General features: G+C 40.5%; 1 protein-coding gene across 5 annotated transcripts in view; it reads left to right on the top strand.

Moving 5' to 3' along the window:
* The window catches only part of UBAC2 (UBA domain containing 2), a 162198-nt gene that overhangs the window by 1339 nt on the left and 138275 nt on the right, over window positions 1-22584 (top strand). The window contains exon 2 of one of the 5 annotated variants that reach the window (XM_057707288.1): window positions 122-264. The exons of the other annotated variants lie outside the window; for them this stretch is intronic. Within the exon in view, the coding sequence (XP_057563271.1) occupies window positions 195-264 (70 nt within the window). The 5' untranslated portion in view covers window positions 122-194. The remainder of the gene's footprint in view (window positions 1-121; window positions 265-22584) is intronic. 5 annotated transcript variants of the gene reach the window in all.

Raw genomic sequence — 22584 nt, 5'->3', positions numbered from 1 at the left:
AGTTAGTATCAGGGCGACAGGCATAATTATAAATCTTCCTCACTTCTCAGGTTTTGAAGTGGGTTTAGTATTTGTGATTTCCCGTGTTTCATAATTAATTTGATTTATGGCATCTTTCAAGCGGTGGCCTCAGCGTACGTTAAAACTACTGGGTAATTCATCTTCCCGAAACTACCCTTTGGAGAAAGAACATCATGACCGTTGAAGCTGACAGTCAGGAAGGTGGTGTGATTTTCCTGGGATCATACTGTGAGCCTTACAATGGTGAATATGAAATTAATGGTAGAATTCTTCACTTTTATCTGTTTTCTTTCATTTTGAGCTAGCCTTCCTTGCTGACCAAAACACATTAAAAAATTAAAACAGCAAGCAGAATCTGTAATTGGTCACTGTGCTGTATTAGCCATTAAGTTGACAAAGTGTATCCAAATATGATATAAGGTGACTTTGGGGAAGGTAATGCGTGATTATGTTTGGCACATGGTTGATGAGTATTGACTTCTGGGAGCCAAACTGCTGCCCAGGCCAAAGGTTCCTCCTCAGCTGGCTTGTCCTTTTTCTAAAATAAATGTATCCACAGCATAAGAGTTGATGGAATGGCCATTCTTCAGAAGTCCATGTCGCATATGCTCATTTAAGAAACATTTTGAACATCTCTCGTGGGATAGAAACTGCTAGGGGCTGGGATTGCAAGTCTTGGTCCCAGTGTTTGCAGAGCTTACAGTGGTGTTTAGGCACTGTTTTTCCAGGACTGGTCTTTTGGCAAGTCTGGTTGGGAAATTTTTTTTGCTTTGAAATATTTCTTTGCAAGGCTTCCCACTGAGAGGGAAGTGATTTCCTTTAGATAAGTCGTGTGGCCCTTTGGTAAGTGTCCTGAGGATGAATAATCTGCCTAGTACTGCCCCCAGGGATGCAGTTCTCTTTTTAAGGGAAAAGTCCCGGCCATTTGCTTACTTCCCACATCTGTGACTAGTAAATGATAATGTTTTCGTGTTACACTTGCTTTCCTCTCTCTCTCACATTCATTTATTTATTCAACAAGTGTTTGTTGACCCACATAAGCCACAGACTGTTTGTGTACGGAGGATAACGTGGTACACAGGATGAAGGAGACCAACATCCAATAAGTAACTTATGTGTTTTCACATAGTCAAAGTGTCATGAGGAAAATCCAAGGGTAGTGGCGTAGACTGCGGTTGTGGAGAACTTTAGCAGGATGCTAGAAGGATGCTAGGCACGCCGCTTTGGCAGGTGTGTCAGGGAGGATGTTTGGGAAGCTGACCCAAATGGTGTGAAGGAGCCCATGTGTCAGTTTTTGTTGACTGGTGCATCTTGCAGAAAGAGAGCAACAAAGACTCTCAAACAGGCACAGCAGGGCGTTTTCAAGGTATTGAAGAAAGCTGGTGCTACCAGGGCACTAAATCAAGGGAAGGGTATTTTCGACCATGTCTTTGAAACTGGATGGCTGTCCACCCTGTCAGGTAATCATGACTGGATAAAAGTGCATAGGAATTTTGTTCATGCTTTATTTTAGATCCTTGCTTAGAGACGCATGCTGCCACTCAACTATGTGTTGAGTAATAGATGTAGCATTTCTTACATGTATTAGTAAGTGTTCCCCTGACTTATTCACTTCACAGTTTATTCACTCTGTAACAATGGCCTCAACCAACATTAATGGCATGTCTAATGTATTCCAGGTATAGGTCCCACCCTCAAGGAGTTCAGTGTCTAGTGTGGAAAAATTTTTAAAAAGAAATGAAACCACTTCTGTACTGGGTGCTGCAGATTTATGGCAGGGGAGGGGAGAGGCACTAAGACTTCCAGTGTGGGCGGTATTTCAGCTGATTTTTGAGGGATGAGTAAGAGTTTGTCAGGCATGCCAGTGGGGAGAGGGCCTCTAGGAGGGACAGAGCCTGGGCAGAGCCTGGTGAAAGGGAAGGGGGTGATGAATTAGGGGGCTGTTGATTACGGCTGAAGGGAGCAGTTCCTGCACAGAGGTGTGCAGTGACGTCATTCAGAGGGCCGGTTAGTCTAGAGCTGGGGACAGAACGTGAAGAGGGAGAACAGGAGGCATGGCCACGGCTGGTGCTCTTCAGGAACACAGCCAGGACTGGATGATAGGGCAGAGTCCAGGAAGCAGAAGAAGGTGAAGGTCTAGGACACTGGTTGGGAAGGCTTCACGTTGCTGTGGGAGGCAAGGCAGGAGATTACTGTTGGGGATAGGCGCAGTGTTTTTCACATGCTGCCTGACAGTGTCCTGGCTGCACAAGAGCAGCCGTGGGGCTTTCTGAATGTCCAGATTCCTGGGTCCCATCCCCAGAGAGTCAGATTCAGAGGAGCTAATGTGGGCATCGGAAATTTGGATTTTTTAAACATCGGGGGGTGGGGGGGTGGCGTAGAGATTCTAATGGACAGATTTAGGTCAAGGCAACAGGTTGGCCAGCAGGAGGGGCCCAGAGAACACAGTCCAGTGGGAGATTTTGATGGCCCCAGTGAAGGTGGTAGCAGTGAGAATGGACAGGATAGAAAAGAGGGATTCTAAAGATGTGTGGGCGGGTAGGCTGTGTCAGTAAAGCTCATTGGATTGGGGGAGAGAAGGAGTTGCAGGTGACTCTGGGTAGACGGTGGTGTTACTGCTCACTGAGGTATGGAGTGTAGAGAGGGAGGAGCTCATTTGGGGGGAAGATGTTTAATGTCCGAGGACCTGTAAAGTCCAGCTGGAGATGCCCAGGGGCCATCCAGGGAGAGGGAGCTGGGCTGGACATGGTGGAGAAAGAGGAGACAGCAGAGTAGGCAGAGGTGGGGTTTCTTCAGGAGAAAACTGTCTTCACCCAACTCTAATTTGCCCTCTTTCACTGTGAACAGACTCCTACAGCTCCTCCACACTTTCTCACGGTGACTCTGATCACCAGGCCCTTGATCTCCTTGTCTCCAGTTTGCAGCCCATTTCTGGCATCTTCCACATCCAGTCTGGAGACCATGGTTAATTACCCGAGTTGCATTCCCATCAAGACCCTTGGCGACCTGGGACTCCTGTCCTGCTCTCTCACCCGGCAAAACCCCAGCCTCGTGTGAATGTATGGTGTCCAGTCGGAACTGAGTCCTCGGCACGATTGCGTGTTACATTTCTTGGATTCCGTTGTCTCCCTGTGCTCTTCCCCTGTCACTGTCAAGACTGTTCCCACCCTTAACCCAACCTAAACATAAGGGCCATCACCTGGGCTCGTCCTCCACTAACTTGTTTGTATCCACACTTCAGCAGTGGTCAGAGGAGACTCCCTGATGTAGGCGATGATTGAGCTGATTTTTGATGGATGAGTGAGGAACCATGTGAACTTGGTTCCTGTTTTCAGTCTAGAAGGACAAGGCCCCCTTCTAACTGCAGGCCACCCTCCGCCTTTTCTTAACTCGTTCTTTGCTGCCTTTCCTACTGACACTCCTGCCTCCTTTCTTTGCCTGGCACGTGTCAAAGCTGCTGCTTTTTCCTGTGGGCTCCTCAGAGATCCCCAGAGTACTTCAGATTCCTTATCTGTGGAGAGGAGATAATGTTATTTATTTTATTGGGTGCTTTGTGTGTAAAGCTCCCAGAGTTTTGCTGTAATAAGTACTCAGTCAAGGTGAAGTATTTTTAATTGGATCCTTCTTTGGAGTCTGTTCTTAAAAATATAGAAACATAACCCCTCTGTCTATTGACTGATTCTTTGTTTCTTTTTCCCAACCAAGTTTCTTGACTGATGTCTTCACTTTTTTCCTTTCTCACTTCCCTTCACTCTTTAGCCCTCTGCAGTTAATCAGCTGGTTTTTGATGGTCACCTGCTGTGGCCTGGTGCTCACTGCTTCCACTACCCCCCCCCCCCCCCCCCCACCAGCACTGAGGACGAGCAACCAGGGACTTGCTTGTCGACAGATCAGATGGTGCCTCTCAGGCCTTATCTTAGTGGAATGTTCTCTCGTGCTGGCCTTGATGAACACTTCTTTTCTAAAAAATTTTTTTTAATTGAAGTGTAGTTGATTTACAATATTATATTAGTTTCAGGTGTATAACATAGTGATTCAATATTTTTATAGATTACACTCCATTTAAAGTTATTATAAAATATTGGCTGTATTCCCTATGCTGTATATTACATCCTTGTGTCTTATTTTATACCGAGTAGTTTGTACGGTTCTGAAACTGCTTGTTCTTTGACTTTTTTCTTCCTATCTCCTGACCACACCTGCTTAGTTTTTTTCACATCGTCAGGGTCTACAGAACTTGGCATTAAGTTATTGTTACTTTAAGAAGAGCAGTTTCAGTGGATCGTTAAGGCCAAAACCTATCAATATTTTTGTTGAGGTAAGGAGTGAATCAGAGGTAGGGAGCAGAAATAGAGTTGACTGTCGGGATGGACAGCTGGGTGAATCTCAGGGAGACACAGCTGGAGTCAGCCCTTTGAAGACTCAGGTGGTTTTCAGCACCTAGGGTATCATGCCAACTAAACACTCACACAGATGTGATCTGGGAACCAGTGCAAATTTATCATTGTGAGAAATACAGTTCTCAACTAAGCTGGAACTTTCCCTTGAGTGAAACTCTTTTTGATCTCAAATATTAGTTACGGAGCCTGGAGTCAGATGCAGTCAGGGAAGGCTGATGAATGCGAGGTCCAGTGGTGCCAGCCTGTGGTAAGGACATTCATCTCACTCTAGAGATGGGCGAGCCCTAAGGACTTGTGCGTCATGTAGGGTCTGCAACCCCCACCTTCGTTTCAGCTTTAGGATCCTGCCTCGGAACCCGAGCGCTCTGTCCCCAGCGTCATACTGAAATGGACACCTCCACAGTTTCCCACGGCAGCTGTGGTTGTGCTCAGAGGAAGGGCCAAACCATGTTCTCATTGGTAAATTCTTCCTCTAGGTACGTACTCAACGTGTTGAATATATAATTTGTGGGAGATGATCGAAATAAATCTTTATTTTTGTCTCTCACCATCTCTTTAAAATGCACTCAGCTTGGAAAGCTTTTTCCCTTTCTGAAAAGGCATCAGGCCTTATGACTTTTTTTTCACGTTTCAAGTTATTGATTCAGCAGCTGTTTAATGAGCGCACCTGTGAGCCAGCCCCTCTTCTAGGAGTCTGGGATTCAGTAGTAAGTGAAAGACAAAAGGTGCATTCAAGCGGCAGTGATCTTAGGGAACAGAAGTCACAAAACATAGGCTCAATTTAAAGATTAAAAGTATCCAGTTCAGTGCATTAATCAACACTCAACCTCATTCAAAGGTAGGGCTTTTTCTCCCTCTTTCTTCCAATTAAGATTTGTAGTTGACAACCATTTGCTGTCAGAGAAAGTGGCATAATTGGCTTGGTCCTTTTGTGTACCCTCTGACCCTCAAATTTTCTGTTTCTGACCTTACTGGGTTCTAGATGGGGTGGAGTGGGAGGAAGAAGGAGTGGTGGGGAACTAGATTGTTCTTACATGGCTCTCTGAGCCTGGCTATGTGGGTAAAGCTGGAGTCAGACAGCGAGTCCTGCATCCTTTTCAGGGTCTCTTGGGAGGCAGCTGTGCCGGCTGCTCCCTTGACCTGGGAGGGATGCATGGTTATGCTGGTGGGCATTATCTGGTGACTCTTAGCTCCTAGGAACTCAGGTCCACCTTTAGTTTCCTCGTTCAGGGGCCTGTTTGGCCTGCTTGAGGGCACCGTTGGAGTGATTCAGAGATGACCCCGCTGTGACCTGTGGCCCCCCTTTGCTCTGCTGGAATTGCTGATTCTTTTCCCTGGTCGTGCATTTTCATCTCATTGATCAACATGGCCTCTCCTCCTCCTGCTCTCTAGAAACCCGCGGTACCCACCCCCCCATCAGGGGTGACGTATTCAGCTCACTGAATAGGCCCTTTGGGTCCCTGGCTTGGCTCGATGCTAGGGCCTGGTTGTACGCACAGCACGTCCGTGGTTCACCCCACTCGCCTTCCTCATAACATCCTCTCTTCACAGCGGAGAACCCTCCCCGTCCACGCACTCCTTTTACATTCACGATTGGACTGAGAGGAGTCTCGGAGTCATGGGACTGCTTTTGGTTCTCTTTCTTTGTAATGTCTGCACTTTGGTGTGGAGTCTGCCTTTGTATGCAGCACCCCTTGTATTTCGGTACCTCAGTGGAAGCTGCAATTTCACCATCTTGTTTTAGTCGGGCTTCTGGTTTGGGGCCAAGAATCATTTGGCTGGCCTCTTTAGAGCTGACTTTAGAATTTAGGTATTTCTGCTCTAATTTCATTCTTTGTTGCAGTAAAGGATTAACTCAGCAGGGCTGGGTTGTCCAAACCCCTGCAACAGTTGCCTTAATGCTTGACTCTTGGGGGTAAGCTCTTTCCCACATTTCTTAAGTTTTGAGGGAATATACCTTTGAAACTCTCAAGGAATACAGAACTCTTTAATCAAGAATTTTGGTTGAAGAGGAAAGACAGGTATTAACTAGGAAAAGGCAAGCTTGGGGGAGGATGCTTTTAAGAACAGTGTTCTTTTCGGTCTGAAAGTAAGATTAACCACATTATAGAAAGTTTGCAAGATAGAGAAAAACCACAGTTAGAATTTCAGTTTATTTTCTTCATTTTTTCCCTCAAATACATTTATGTTCTTATTTTAAATGAACTGATTTTATTATTATAAAATGAATACACGTTCACCAAAGAACATTTTGAAGTATGGAAAAGTAAGTAGGAAGAGATAAAAATATCATTTATTGACATCTTGGTGTTTATCTTCATACTTTTTCCATTGCAAAAATGAATATCCAAATAAATAATTAAAATAAGTTTATCACGCCCGAATACTTGAATAGTCTTTTGTAACTTGTTTTTATTTCAGGCAACACTTAAAATGTAGTCATAAGGACGTGTGTGTGTTCTGCTTTTTTCTTTTTTGTCATAAACATTTCCTTAGTATGCTATTCTTGCAGTTAGGTTGGTGCTTCTTTTTTTCTATTGCAGTGACACTGAGAGTATCTTAATTTTCAGCTATTCTTAGAAGTAAAAGAAGATTAAATAAAGAGTTTTATAACTTTTGATACTGACAGATTCTAGCCCCAAACGGTGGTACCTGTAACTTTACCAGAAATTTAAGGGAGAAAAGATTGCTTTAAGTTATTACATTTAATTTTCACAGTAACTCTAAGCATTGTTATCTCCCCCCGCCCCTGCGCAAATGAGTATGTTGAGTCTCAGAACATAATTTATCCAAAATCACATAGCTAGTACGTGGAAGAGCTAGGATTTGAACTCGGGTTTGCCTGCTTCCAAAGCCTGTGTTCTCTCCGTAATGCCCTGCCACATTACAGAGACGAAATTGATGTGAATTTAGTTTCTTGAAGGAAAATGGCTAGGAGCAATGGCGATATAACTTCTAAGCATTAGGAAAAACATCTGGGAAAAAGAATCACAATGTGAATGAGAGTTCTACAAATCTCTCCATAATTTTTCAATCAACAGCTAGTAAGTGTGAGTATTATTCGTTTTACTTACGTAACACTACTAGGCTCTGTCTAAGCAGCTTACATATGTTAACTCTTTAAGTCTCAGAACAACCCTATGAGGTGGTAGGATTATTCTCCCCAATTTGCAGATGAGGAAGGTGAGGCGCAGGTATTTCAGTAGCTTTCCCAGGATCACATAGCTGGTGAGGAGCAGGACTAGGATTGGAATCCACTGTGGCTCCTTGTGTGTTCTGGACTGTTTCACACCACTGCTGCTCAGACTCCAGGAAGTGTGTGTGTACGTTTCTCTCTCGACCCCTGGGGTATCCTTAGGCTCATGGTGAATGGTGGCAGCTCTGCTCAGCAGTGGCGCTTACTTCCCAGTCGCTGAAAACTCATTCCCGGTCCTGGCAAGTTGCTGTTCATTCCTCCTCTTGTGGCTGCTGCAGCTGGTTCTGCATGTGTCCACCATGTTCCTTTTTTTAGTCCACAAGTCTCTCTCTGTCTTCCTAAAGCAGAACCAAGATCCAGTTTTGCTCTTAGTAGAAATGTTTTATGTCCTAATTAGGATCTTTTTGGAGGAGCTAAGGCACTATGATTGTTTTCATTTGCATGTTTTTCTTTTTCCCTTCTCTTCCCTTATTAGTCAAGTCGTTATCTAACTTCTCCAACTTTCCATTCTCAGCTTGTGGCAGTATCAGTTTTAGTCATGAAAGTGGAACCTGCCTTAAATCAAGCTACTTTAAAAATGCATCCCTATGGAATTTTAATAAGTACAACCTGATAAAGAATATCTCATAGATAATTTGCTCTTGCATGTATGAAATGTGCTTTCTGGGACACACTGGTAACTGTACAGGGCTGCTTAAAAATTTTTTTTTAACTAAAAAATTATTTTTAAAACCCAAATTTTATTGTTCAGTTTATTTTTTCCAGCTTTATTGAGATATAATTGACAAAAATTCTATGTATTTGTGTTGTATGTGATGTTTTCTCATTTGCATACATTGCGAAATGATTACTGCAGTCAGGGTAGTTAACATATCTGTCACCTCACAGTTAACTTTGTGTGTATGTGTCAGTGTGTGGATTCAGAATCTACTCTCTTAGGCAGTTTCAACTATACAGTACATTATTATTACCTATGGTCATCATGCAGTACATTGCTTAAGTTTTTTTTTTAATTTAAAAAAAAATACATTTATTTATTTAATTTATTTATTGGCTGCGTTGGGTCTTCGTTGCTACACATGGGCTTTCTCTAGTTGCTGTGAGCGGGGGCCGCTCTTCATTGTGGTGCGCAGGCTCCTCACTGTAGTGGCTTCTCTTGTTGTGGAGCATGGGCCCTAGGTGCGTGGGCTTCAATAGTTGCGGCACATGGGCTCAATAGTTGTGGCTCACGGGCTCTAGAGCACAGGCTCAATAGTTGTGGTGCACGGGCTAAGTTGCTCCGTGGCATGTGGAATCTTCCCAGAGCAGGGCTCGAAGCCGTGTCCCCTGCGTTGGCAGGCGGATTCTTAACCACTGCGCCACCTAGGAAGTCCTGCTTAAGTTTTAACCCTCATTTAAATTATAATTATAAATGAAAATTATTATTTAATCCTCATTTAAATAATGATTCTCTTTCACAGACATTTTTCTTAAGATTTTTGTAAGTTATATTGCCACTGTTCTCAGACATTTTCCGATGCTTATGCCACCTTAGTCCCTTGAATATAGCACGATACAGTGGAAAGAGCACAGTATTAATATTTGGAAAGGGTTCTGAAGCCAGGATGTCCCTAATGTTGTTGGCCGTATTGGTTTTTAAAGATTGATGATGGAAATTAGCATTTTCAAGGCTTTTGGGCTTGCAACGAGGAAATTTAACTTTATTAACTCTTTGTTTCTAAGACTTAGTGGAAATGGTTTCCATTGTAGAAATTTTGGGAAATAAAAGGAAGAAGCATAAAATTCCATTTCACTGTGCTGCCCAAACTTCATCCTGTTAACATATTGGTGTTTGTAAATTTTTTCATGTGTATGTATGTAAATATATTTAAAAGCAAAATTGGACCTACACACAATTTCATATTCTGATTTTTTCATTTAACTTTAAATGAATTTGCCCCATGTCATTAATAATGTTCAGAGATGACTTTTAACATTGTTTTTATTTTGTCTTAATTACAAAACTGAAACATGCTTGCTGCCAGAAAATTCAAAAATCACACAAATGTGGAAAGGAATAGTCACATGTTCCTCTCCCACCTACATAACCATCACTGTTAGTTTAGTGCTCATTCTTTTTTATTTTTTTATAAATTTATTTATTTATTTATTGGCTGCATTGGGTCTTCATTGCTGCACATGGGCTTTCTCTAGTTGCTGCGAGCGGGGGCTACTCTTCACTGTGGTGCACAGGCTCCTCACTGTTGTGGCTTCTCTTGTTGTGGAGCACGGACCCCAGGCACGTGGGCTTCAGTAGTTGTGGCACATGGGCTCAGTAGTTGTGGCTCACAGGCTCCAGAGCACAGGCTCAATAGTTGTGGCGCACGGGCCTAGTTGCTCCGCAGCATGTGGAATCCTCCCAGGGCCGGGCTCGAACCCATGTCCCCTGCATTGGCAGGCAGATTCTTAACCACTGCGCCACCTAGGAAGTCCAGTGCTCACTCTTTTAGATTTTTTTCTATGCAAGCTCTTACCTATGCATTCTCTCAGACACTCAGACACACACACACACACACACACACACGAGTGTGGTTTTGTATAGACATGGCATTCAAATAAACATTTTGTTGTGCTCCCCTAACATTTTCTTAGATACAGGATCATGACTTTGAAGGATTATAACGTGTTATATTCAAATGTTTTTCTCCAGTATTTTCCTATTTAAACAGTGTGGTGGTGAATATCTTTATAATTAAGTTATCGATCACATCTTTGACTTCATCCTAAAGAAATGATCACAGATGTGAAATTATAGTGTCAAAGAATAGGAACATTTTTAAGCTTTTGATCTGTTTTGCCAAATCTTTCCAGAAAGGATGTATCACTTTATACTATTCAGCAGTTTAGGAGGATATCTTTCTCACCAAACTCTTATAACACTTGAGTATGATAATTTAAAATGATTTTTGCCAATTGAGAGATTGAAAAATGACATTTCATTGTTGTCTTAATCTGCATTTCTTTGAATGCCTGGGAAAGTGAACTTATTTTTATCTTTCATGTTTATTGGCCATTTTAATGTATTTTTTTTTTAATTTTTTTGGGGGTACACCAGGTTCAATCAACTGTTTTTATACACATATCCCCATATTCCCTCCCTTCCTTGATGCTCCCCCCTCGAGTCCCCCCCACCCTCCCTGCCCCAGTCATTTTAATGTATTTTTAACTGACGACTGTTTATGTCGTTTGTGCTTTTTTTTTCTATTGGAGTACTAGTGTTTTGTTTGTTTTTTTACAAATTGAGTTGTAAAAATTCTTTAAGGGTACTAGCTTTTGTCATGGTATATGTTATGAATATTTTAACTACTTGTCAGTTGCTTTTTAATTTTATTCATTAAATTTTTTCATTAAAGTTTTTCATTTAAATATGTCATTAAAATAAAGGGATTTGCTTGTAAATTTTTAGCCAAATTTCATTCTTTTCTTTATCAGGTCCTGATAAAGATTGTATTTTCCTTATGAGTCCACTGTGTGTGTGTGTGTGTGTGTGTGTAAGAGTAATATAAGCATATGGTAAAAATTTATGTAAGAATATAGTATGAATTCTCTTCTCTAGCAATAGCCACTTTTAAGTTCCTCTTTCTTTGTTTCTTCTATTACAGCTTTAAATGATGTATTTATGCCTTTATTGATTGGTCAACTACTGGTTCTGCTTATAGATTCCCCATAATGAAAGATGAGGAATTTGCATACCTCCAACCTTTCCATCTTTTACTTTTGGTTTAGTTACCTCTTGTAGTGGTTACCTTTATAATTTTAAACAATTGACAAAACCCCTTTTTTTTTTGATTTATCAATTTTTGGCACAGTCAGTAGACTACACTATGAAAAGGAGAAAAATTAGCCCAAGAACAGGTACTTTTTTGTCTCTCAATTCTTAATTTGTTAATATGCTGTGTGTGCTTACAGTCTGTTCTGTAATGATAGTTAAGTCTTCTATGCTTTGTCTATAGGTTAATTTTATATAGAAAATCATAACAGTAGCTATATTTACATTATTAGGATTATGTATTCATTGTTGAACCAAGGTGTGCGATTGGAGTCATAGAAGAAGATAGAGCCCTAGGTCAGAAAACCTGTGGTGCTTCAAGGAGTCTCTTAATTTCTTTTTATATTTCTTCACTACTTATGTTCACACTCAACTACTGCTGTTTCTTAACCATTGCATCATCTTCTTCTCAGAGTCTTCTGTTTTCTCCCCTGGCATCCCTCCTGCAGTAAAAGTCTTGGTGCGGAGGACACAGTGGGTGAGCTTTCCGGATGCTCACTTGGCCATTCTTGTACATAGGGAAAGACTGGATTTGTAAGTAGCTGGTGTGGGTTTCCTCTTTATTTGTGGGTAGGTCTTTGTCCCCAGGAGGCTCATACCTCAGCCGGCAGGGCTACCTGTAGACCCTGTTTGAGTTTGCAGAGCTTGTAAATAGGCTGCTTTCCATATAGGGTGCAGAGGTGGGGCGCAGGAGGCGGGCAAAAGATGGTGAAAATCCCCTACTGCGAACCAGGTTAGAGGGGCTTGGCTCTTTGTGTAAATCTCACTGTGAGTACAGCTGCCCTTCCTCTTACCACCCGCCTCCCACTGTTCCCTGTTTCCCAGGCTGGCATCTGCTGTGGGAGTCTGAAGTTGCCCAAGCTCTTTTCTAGTCTTTCTCAGCCTTCAGACCCTCACAGCGTCCTCCCTAAGTAGATCGCCACTTTCCCGGATTTTATTGTGGGGCAAAGGCTTTGCTTCAGATGGGGTGATCAGATGAATGGCTGTGTGTGAGAAAATGAAAAAGTGTGTCTGGAGGCGGGGTTTTGTGGAAGGGCCCGGCCCAGCTGTCACGGCAGGCACGTGTGCTATTTATACCTGGGATGGTTTAAACAGGATGTGGGCTCAGCACTAAGGGCCATTGAAACAAAGGTAAGTTAATAATTCCCTTTTCAGTTCTTTTTGCTCTTGAATGTCACAGAGAAAGTCTCGATTAGGTGCTAGTCTGAAATACCTCTCTAATAGCAGCTGGTTTCCCACAGTAACGCAGAGAATAGGAGGCAGGCCCAGATCTTTCTGCAGCAGCGATATTGGTTATAATTTAAGAAGATGTGTTTATTTTTTATTTTTTTTATTAATTTATTCATTTATGCTGCGAACACAAGTTCTACTCTTAGAAATATCCAATTTTGCTATACGTTATCAACTATAATCACCATATTTTACATTATCCTTGAACCTTATTCTCATCTTTTTTTTTGTTTGTGTTTATTTTTATAGTTACCACCTACTGATGACAAAGTGACACTCATTTTGCATTTATTGTAGTGATATAAAGTTTCCTTTAAAATACACGTATTTAACTAAAAGGTGATTTATTTAGAATATTTAAAGAAAAATATTAAGGTGATTTAAAGAAAAATATTAAATAATAGGATAGGTAACACTGGGATATAGCAAAAATTGTGGCACCATGATGGGAGTGACTGAAGTTTGAGAAATACTCTGAATTATTCTGATGGGTGATTCTGCTAGCTTGTGCTCCTCCCCAGGTCTTGGTATTTATTGATTAGTTCCCTGGACCCATTTGGAAGGAGATGTTTCTCTGGTGTTCTGAGGGTCCTTTTATTTCAATATGACTTTGGCGGGGGAAGAAGTGGACAGGTGTAGGAGTCTGTCATCTTGAACTGGAATTTTGTCTAGCTGTCTTTTTGGTTTCATTGCTTTTATTTGATTCTTGAATCCATTTAGAATTAATTTTAGTGTTTATAGAGTTTAAGTGGGGTTTTTTATTCCCCAGTCTCAGCACCAGTGGTTAAAGACGTTTAGTAGCATCTCTACTCACAAGTGGATTAGGTGCTAGAAGGCCATGTACAAGTCCAAATTTTAAAGCCTTTAAGCTTGGTTCTCTATTTTAATAGGCTTTTCCACCAGACAGGAGTGGAAGAGGTTCTTTGGATCATTAAACTTTAAAATCAGACTTGGGTTTCTCTACATTGCAGGTATATGTTTTGTTTGCATCTTTCTCCCCAGTAGACCAATTTAGTTTACATTGAACATCTGCTGAGCAGATAACTCCCTCTCCTGCTTATCTTCTCAAGTGTTCCAGTATATGTCTTTATAGGTATGGTATCCTTACTTGCCAGTTTACTTTGGCTGATTAAAAGATTCATAGGGTCTTTGAACATACAGAACGATCCCAAGTTTGTCCTGAAGCTGTTACCTTTGGGGCAGCACCTTCACCAGCCTTGGCCTTCACGACTGAGCCTTCTCTTAAATTAGCATTTCTCCGATAGGAGTGATGATTCTCTAGGCCAGACTTTGAACACTGGTAGGCCACACGGATGTGTTTTATTTGATTTATGTGTTGGTGGCAAGGATAGGGGAGTGGGAGGAGAGTCACCTTCCAACATTGTAAAATTGGAGTCTTTTAGACAGAAATCCAGATTCCTCTTAGCTCCTAAGATGACGATCTGGCAACACCAGGGCTGAATTGTTACGTGACAAAAACCCGCTGAGGTGCGTGTTTGCCGCCCACCTCCCCTGTTTCCCTGCTACCTGCCTGGCTGCCTTAGGCACTCGAATTTACAACAGATTTTTTTTTTTTTTTTTTTTTGCACCAATAACCATACATTTTCTCTTAAAAATTTTTTTCTTCTTTTCTCTTACAGTTTATCGCATGGGTCTAGAACTCTCCACAAGCTTTCCAATTCACTTTTTCAGAGCTGTTCCTACCGTTGAATAATTTATCATTATTTGTGTGTGACGTGTATAATTTTCTTACTTCTTTTGGCTTTTGAAATTATTTCATTATCATTGTATTCCTTGTCTAATTAGCACTTTTAACTACTGCCTTTTTTTTTTTTAACACTTAACGGAAGGCTTCATGTTTGTGTAAAATCTCCCTAAGGAGGGTGAACCTGAGTAGTGCCCAGCATGGCAGCAGGACCAAAATTAAAGCGTAGGAGCCTGTTGCCATTGTTAATGACATGCAGATGTGACACACTTTTCTCTGGCATCTCGAGCCTCTGTTTTAGAACTGCCTTTTTCAATATTATTGCTCATTCTTTTTTTCCTCCCCATTCATACTGTGAAGTATTTTAGATATAGAATACGTTCTTGTATCTAGAGGGCAAGGCTTCCTCTTTTTTGCCTTTTTTCGGGATTCTTTTCTGAATGCTTCCTAGCCTTTTTCTCCTGTTCGTTTTCCTGATAAGTTTTACAAGCATTGGTCCAGTAGCAAGCCTTCGCCGGCTGCCCTCCCGAGCCAGGCCCTCCGCCCAGCTGTTGGATGAGGAGCGGTCCATGCGGCAGGCGCCTGGGGCCGTCACATTCTCCCTAGTGCGTTAGCAACAGCAGCAGGTTCGTGGATGGCTTACAGCATTTTACTTCTGAGCATCATAGGTAATTGAGTGTTACAAAAATAAACCTGGGACCTTTGGATTCCCGGGCAGTTTTATGGACATCTTTGTGGAGACGGTCACCAGAAGGCACTCGTTCTCCTTCACTAGGTCACTGAGGACAAGTTTCATCAGGTTTTCTTCCAGGAAGCTCATAGGCCCGAAGAGTAAAAAGCAAGGTGGATGTGGTAGGTGTCCCTCTCAGTGCACGGGTTCCTGCATTTTCGTGCATTTCCACACGTTGGTTTAGCCCTTTTTGATGAAAACGTTTAAGGAAGTGACTTCATAAAACACCAAATGACCCCATTCCTGTGGGACCCCTGAGAAGTTTACCAAATAGTTAAAGTCAGAAATAGGAAAACCAGTCTGGTAGGATATGGCGGCCCCTCCTCCCAGGGGTGTGAACCACACGGGGGTTTTTGACGAATGTTCTTTGACACCGTGACTTGTGGGGATGGGCAGGGTTGCCGGGTTGCTGCCTGTTCCTCCCCCCCCATCCCCACCCCCCCCCCCATCTCTCCTCAGCTGCGATGTTTCTGTAACAGCCCACATGGCTAAGCTTTGCAAGACCTGTGGTTAGTGACTTCAGTGCCTAAAAGATGCATATTTTTATTCAGGTAAAATTCACACAACATAAAATTCACCATTATAACCACTTAGAAGTGTTCAATTACTGACTGAGGGCACATTTACATTGTTGAGCAATCATCACCAACCACTTCCAATTCTAGACCATTTTTATCACCCCAGATAGAAGCGTAGCCCCTTGCCATTCCCTCCCCCTCCCAGCCCCTGGCAACCACTAATCTACTTTCTGTCTCTGGATTATTTATTTATTTATTTTTATTATTTTTATTATTTTTTAAAGAACTTTTATTGAGATATAATTGATATACAGTAAACTGCATATATTTAAAGTGTTCAATTTGATATTTCTTTTCTTATTAGAAATGTATATATGGCTATATGGCAATACCAATCTCCCTATTCATCCACCCCAACCCCCCCCTCCAACCCCCCCACCCCCCCCCCCGCCCCGGATTTTAAAATTCTGGACATTTCATGTAAATAGAGTCATAATAGGTGGCTTTTTGTGTCTGGCTTCTTTCACTTAGCATGATGTTTTCAAGGTTCTTCCATATTGTAGCGTGTGTCAGTAGCATGTGTCCTTTAATGACTGGATTTGTTGTATGATGGGTATACCACATTTTTTTTATTCATCTATTGATACACATTTGGGTTGTTTCCACTTTTTGGCCCTCAGGATAATGCTATGATGAATTTTCAGGTTTTTGTTTGAATATCTGTTTTCAGTCCTGTTGGGTATATACCTAGGAGTTGAATTATTGGGTCATATGGTAATTCTGTGTTTAATGTTTTGAGGAACCAAAAAGATACAAGTGAAGTGCTAAAAATAGTTATAGTGAAAATCCCTCTGGACCATGGACCATGATGTAAAGATATCAGATTTCCTTGTTAGAAGAACTTTTTCTTTGGAGTCAGGCAGAACTTGTTTGTCTTAGCCCCTCTACTAACTTTATGTGACCTTGAGCAAGTTATTTAACCTTTCTTAGCCTGTTTTTCACCTAGAACATTCAGATAACTAATTATTGCCTCAGGTTTACTATAAGCATTCACTGAGATGGTATTACACAGAAAGTGCTTTTTTTAGCACAGTGCTTGGCATAAAGTGATCCACATATACTGTAATAATTATTTTAGGATAATATGCAGTCACCGTAGCCTGATTGCTATTCTTTGCCACAGAGAGATTGGCTGTGTGCTTCGGTCACACCAAAGAGGTGAATAACCCAGAAGGAAATATTAAACTTTGGTGTTTTATGTTGTCTTTACCATAGATGTTTTTTATTTTCAGATTAATGCATTGTCTGTCGTTCTATATCCTTATTTCCATAAGTGGAAGGACCCATTGCAAAGAAGTGACTTTTTTTAACATTCCATTTGATCACTGCTTGGTTTATGTATGAGCCACTTCCTGGCTCCACTCACAGGGGGGCCAGCAGATTGCTAGCGATTTGCCTTATCTCCCTGCATAAGGATTTAGTGAAATTTTTTACTGAATTAGTAACTAGTTAAACCAAAATTATTTTTTCTAATTCTTAAAATATTTTCATAAAAAATTAAGACCTCCCATGAACAGATCATTCAGAGATTGCCACTGTGAATATTTTGATAGGTGCTTTAAAAAAACCCATGTATTTATGAACTATTTTTTAAAAATATTATTCATATATAATAATGCTGCTAGAAATACTTTGCACTTACAATTTAGGAACAGCTTACCAAAGCATGAAATATTTTTCTAGAACCTGGATCTCAAAATTGAATATTATTCCATTTTATGAATAGAACATAATTTATTGTTGTTTCTAGTCTTTTCACTGTCATAAACAGTGCTGTGATGAGCATCTTTGTAGCAAAAATCTTTGTGTATATCTGTGATAATTACTTTGGGCTAAATTCCTAGATATACATTTTTTTTTTTTGGATCAGAGGGTTTATATGTATTTTTAAAACTTTGGATCAGTTTAGCATTTAATAAGTACCCACCACTCTGTGCTGCACCCTCCCAGACTGCCGTCTTTTTATATCTCCATTCACAATTGCATTTACTTTTGTTACATAGGGTACCACTTGGATTTCTGTTATTGCTGTTTGTGACCATGTATGTCTTTCACTTAACCCCACCATGCAGGTGACAATCCCTGTGGACCACGGAGCTTTGAGGCCTTGCAGTGTGGGAAGCAGTTTCATTTGTAGTCAGATTGTCAGGCTTTGTACCTGGGTCTGCCACTCCCTGGCCATTAGATCAGACAGCATTCTTCTTGAACAGCATTCCTGTGTCTTCAGCCTCACCTCTTATTCCGTGTATTTTTACACTCTTGTTTGGTGTGAGCGGGTCTGATTTGGTAAAGCTTATTTCTCTGTTCCTCCCGTGGGGCTTCTTTTCTATGGCCACTCTAGACTTTTGAGGGATGGTGGATAACATGCTTTCCTGTTTCTTCCCTGGGTGATGGTTCTGAGATACATTCACAAGGCTTCTTGGAGAATCTTGGGGGACTCAGCACTTGTCAGAAACATCTGTAACTGATAGAGGTGGCCAACTTCATAATGAATCCTTGTACTGACTCTCTCTTCATGTTTCATTCCCTGTGTCCTTCCCTCTGCTCCCTGGAATCACATTACAAAAAAACTACCTGCCTGCTAGTCTTTGTCTTACCTTTTACTCTAAGTGGAACCCAGGCTAAGTCATTTGTGATCACAGACAGGCAACGTATTCTTTGAGTTGCAGTTTTCTCATATTATAAATTTGGAGAGTGTAGTATCTACCTCATATAATTCTTTCCTTCACCAAATACTTACTAAAACACTACTACATGCCAGATACTGCCTTGGGTATGGAAATATAGCAGTGAGCAAGACAAATAAGACCCTACCTTCATAGAGTTTACATTCTGACAAGGGAGACAGACAAAGAAGGAAGCAAAGGAGAATTTCAAATAGTGAAAAGTGCTACGAAATAAATAAAAAATCATGAGGGAATGCTACTCTGAGATGCTCTCTGAAATGAGGACTGAGTGACGAGGACAGGCTAGACGGGAGAACATTTTGAGCAGAGGGAGTATCAGGTGTAAAGGCCCTGAGGTGCAGGAGCCTTAGGAACAAGGTAGTACACATAAAGTGCTGTGAATGGGACTTTGCACTTGCTAAGTGCTCAATAAATATTGGATAGTATTAGGAGTAAGATTAGATCAAAGGAATAACCTGTCATTAACTACACAGCAGTAAGTGACCAGTTTTGTCTCATGAATGGACAAAAATTGGCTTCATATAATAAGCACATAATTGTACAGGATGTGAATAGAGTTGTGCAGTACATTTTTCTTTGTCAATGTGCGGAGTTACATTGATTGATTTGCTTTACATTCCTGGTATAGACTTCACTTGGTTTTCACTATTATCCTTTTTATGTATATCTGGATTTAATTTGCTAATATTTTGAGAATTTTGCAACTATGTTTCTAAGAGATATTGGTCTGTTTTTTCTTTTAATGTCTTAGTCTGTTTTTGGTATCAGTGTAATGTTGGCTTCATAAAATGAACTGGGACATGTTCTCTCCTTTTTTTGTGTGGTGGAAGAGTTTGTGTAGGATTGGTATTCTTTTTCCCTTAAGTGTTTGGTACAATTCTTCAGTGAAGCTGTCAGGCCTGGAGTTTTCTTTGTTGGAAGACTTTTAGCTATGAATTCAGTTTCTTCATTTCTGTACTATTCAAGTTATCCATTTCTTTTTGAGTGAGCTTTGATAGATTGTATCTTTCAAGGAATTTGCCTATTTCATCTAAGTTGTCAAATTTGTGGCCAAAATGTTGTTTCTGACATTCCCTTATTATCCTGTAAAAATTATTTATTTGTGATAGAAGTACATACATAAAATTTACCATTCTAACCATTTTTAAGTGTACAGTCCAGTGGCATTAAGTGCATTTCACAATGTTGTACAACCCCTTATTAGCCTGTTAATGTCTTTGGCATCTGTAGTGATGTCCCCTCCTTTATTCCTGGTACTGGTAATTGTGTCTTCTCTTTTTTTCCTTATCAGTCCTGCTAGAGGTCTATCAATTTTATTGATCTTCTCAAAGAGTTAGTTTTTAGTTTCACTGATTTTTCTCTAATTCTTTCTTTCCATGTGTTTGCTTAAGGTTTAGTTTGCTCATATTTTTCTAGTTTTTTAAAGCTTGTAGCCTTTATCATCATTTGAGACCTTTTCTCTTCCTGTATAAGCATTTAATGCTATAAATTTCCTTCTAAGCACTGCTTTATTTGCAGCCCACAAATTTTGCTTGGTTGTATTTTAACTTTTTATTCTATTTAACTTATATTCTAATTTCCCTTGTGATCCCTCTTTGAGCCAGATATTATTTAGAAGTATGTTTAATTTTCAAGATCCTTGAACAGCATGGGGGTCAGGAGTGCTGACCCCCATGCAGTCAAAAATTCAATTATAACTCTACAGTCATCCTTTCATATCCACAGTTACGCAACCGTGGATTCAACCAACCGTGGGTTGTGTAGTGCCATAGTATGATTATGTATTTATTGGAAAAAATCATGTAAGTGGACCCTTGAAGTTCAGGCCTGTATTGTTCAAAGGTCAACTGTATTTGGGAGATTTTCGATCCATCTTTCTCTCCTTGATTTCTAGTGTAATTTTGTTGTAGTCAGGGTACATACTTTGTATGATTTTAATTTCTTTAAATTTATTGAGGTGTGTTTTGTGGCCCAGAATATGGTCTGTTTTGAGGAATGTTCCATATGTGTTTGGAAAAAAATGTTTCATTTTCTATTATTGGGTGGAGTGTTCTATAAATGTCAGTCAGGTCAAATTGATATTGTTTTCAAGTCTTCTATATTTTTGTTGATTGATATAACAACGTATTACAGTGTGGGTGGCTTAAACAACAAAAGTTTATTTTCTCACAGGTCAGGAGGCTGGAAGTCGAGTTTGGTTTTTCCTGAGGCCTCTCTCATTGGCTTGTAGATGGCCTCTTCTCCCTGTGTTCACGGTCCCTGCTGTGAACGTGTACGTCCTGTGCCTCTTCCTTCTCTTATGAGGACAGATTGGATTAGGGCCCCACCTTTATGACCTCATTTAACCTTAAACTACCTCTTTAAAGACCGCATCTCCAAGTACGGTCAAATTGGGGGTTAGGGCTTCAACATATGGCTCTGGAGGAGGGCAGAGGACCTTTCAGTCCGTGACACTGATTTTCTGTCTACTCGTGTTATTGGTTACTGAGAGAGGAGTGCTGAAGTTACCTACTGTATTTGTGGATTTACCTGTTTCTGTAAGCTTTTGCTTCATGTATTTTGGAGTCTTTTCTCAGCTCTCAAATTCTGCGATTCACTATGTGCCCCCCTCCATGTTTGATTATGAAAAATTTCAAACATGCTAAAAAGTTGAATAATGAACACCATATACTAACACTTAGATTCTGCAGGTAACATTTTACATATTTGCTTTATTAAATATCCATTCTTATTTTATCAATTCATCTTATTTTTTGATGTATGTCAAGGTAAATTGTTGTCACTTTATCTCTAAACAGTTAAGTGTACATGTTAACTAGAATTTAATAATCGTTTAAAGTTCTTTTTTTGTTTGTTTTGAGGTAAACTTCATATGGCGAAATGTACAGATCTTGAGTTGAGTCTGTGCATAGTAATACTGTACACTTGTCCTGTGATGTGGCACTTCTTGACAGTTGTATATTATCTGTTACTTTCCTCACAGGTTTTTGGGATCTGATTTTTGTTCACCTTAGGGGGAGGATGTAATGGTAGCGTTATCTGATTTAAGTAATCAGATCTGTATTTTTAGGGGTTTAGTACTAGACAGAATTAAAATGATTGTATAAATAGGATCATTTATTAATTCAGTAATATTTTATTTACTTTTAGTCTTTATTTTTAAATGTGGTAGAACATACACAACATGCAGTTTGCCATCTTAACCATTTTTTAGTGTGTGGTACCATGGCATTAGGTACATTCACATTGCTGTGTATTTATCTCTAGAGTTCTTTTCATCTTGCAAAACTGAAACTTTATACCCATTAAACAGCTCCCTATTCTTCCCTCCCCCCAGCCCCTCGAAACCACCTTTCTACTTCCTGTCTGAATTTGACTGCTTAGGTACCTCATATAAATGGAATCATACAGTATTTATCATTTTGTATCTGACTTATTTCCTTCAGCATAATGTCCAAAAAGTTTATCCATGTTGTAGCCTGTGAGAAATTTCCTTCCTTTTACAGGCTGAGTATAATCCATTATATTCCATTGTATGGGTATGCCACGTTTTGTTTATCCACTTATCCATCAACAGATGCTTGGGTTGCTCTCACCAGTATTTACTGAGCATCTCTTACACATCAGTCACCTTTCATGAGACAAACACTTGTTGACTGCCTTTTTGGACCCGATCCTGTTATAGGCATAAGGGGTATGACAGCAGTGAACGTACACAGACAAAATAGTTGCCTTCAAGAAGCTTATATGCTAGTGGGGACTGAGGATGGGGAGATGGACGATACACAAAGAAATGTATTTCTTGATTCCAAATTGCATTTTTTCACATTTTAATGTTTCTAATATTGGGTTGTACTTTACAGTTGATGCCATCTTAGAATTCTTTGACAGTGTTTCTTTTTTAGGAACACCTAAAATAATGGTATCTCTTACAGTCAATTTAAATCATAGATTTGGTGAATCACTATTTAATAAGTCACTTGTTGTTAAGTGCTATGAGAAAATAAACCAGAACAAAGGGGATAGAGAATTACATAGGGTATCCACAGACAAGGTGTTTGAGCAGAGCACGTGTTTAGTATAGGTGATATTTTTTTCATTGCAGGACTTCCTCCCTGCAGGACATAGGGCTTTGTTCACATTCTCTTCACACTGTGGACTGGTAACAGCTTGTGGACTGGTTACCCTGAGTAGCATTGGTATAGAGGGTAGAGCCCTGGTAGGTGGGA

Source organism: Hippopotamus amphibius, chromosome 14, assembly GCF_030028045.1.
Source record: "Hippopotamus amphibius kiboko isolate mHipAmp2 chromosome 14, mHipAmp2.hap2, whole genome shotgun sequence".
Taxonomy (NCBI): domain Eukaryota; kingdom Metazoa; phylum Chordata; class Mammalia; order Artiodactyla; family Hippopotamidae; genus Hippopotamus; species Hippopotamus amphibius.
Note: the sequence above shows the minus strand (reverse complement) of the source record. Positions and strands in the feature narration are given on the sequence as shown.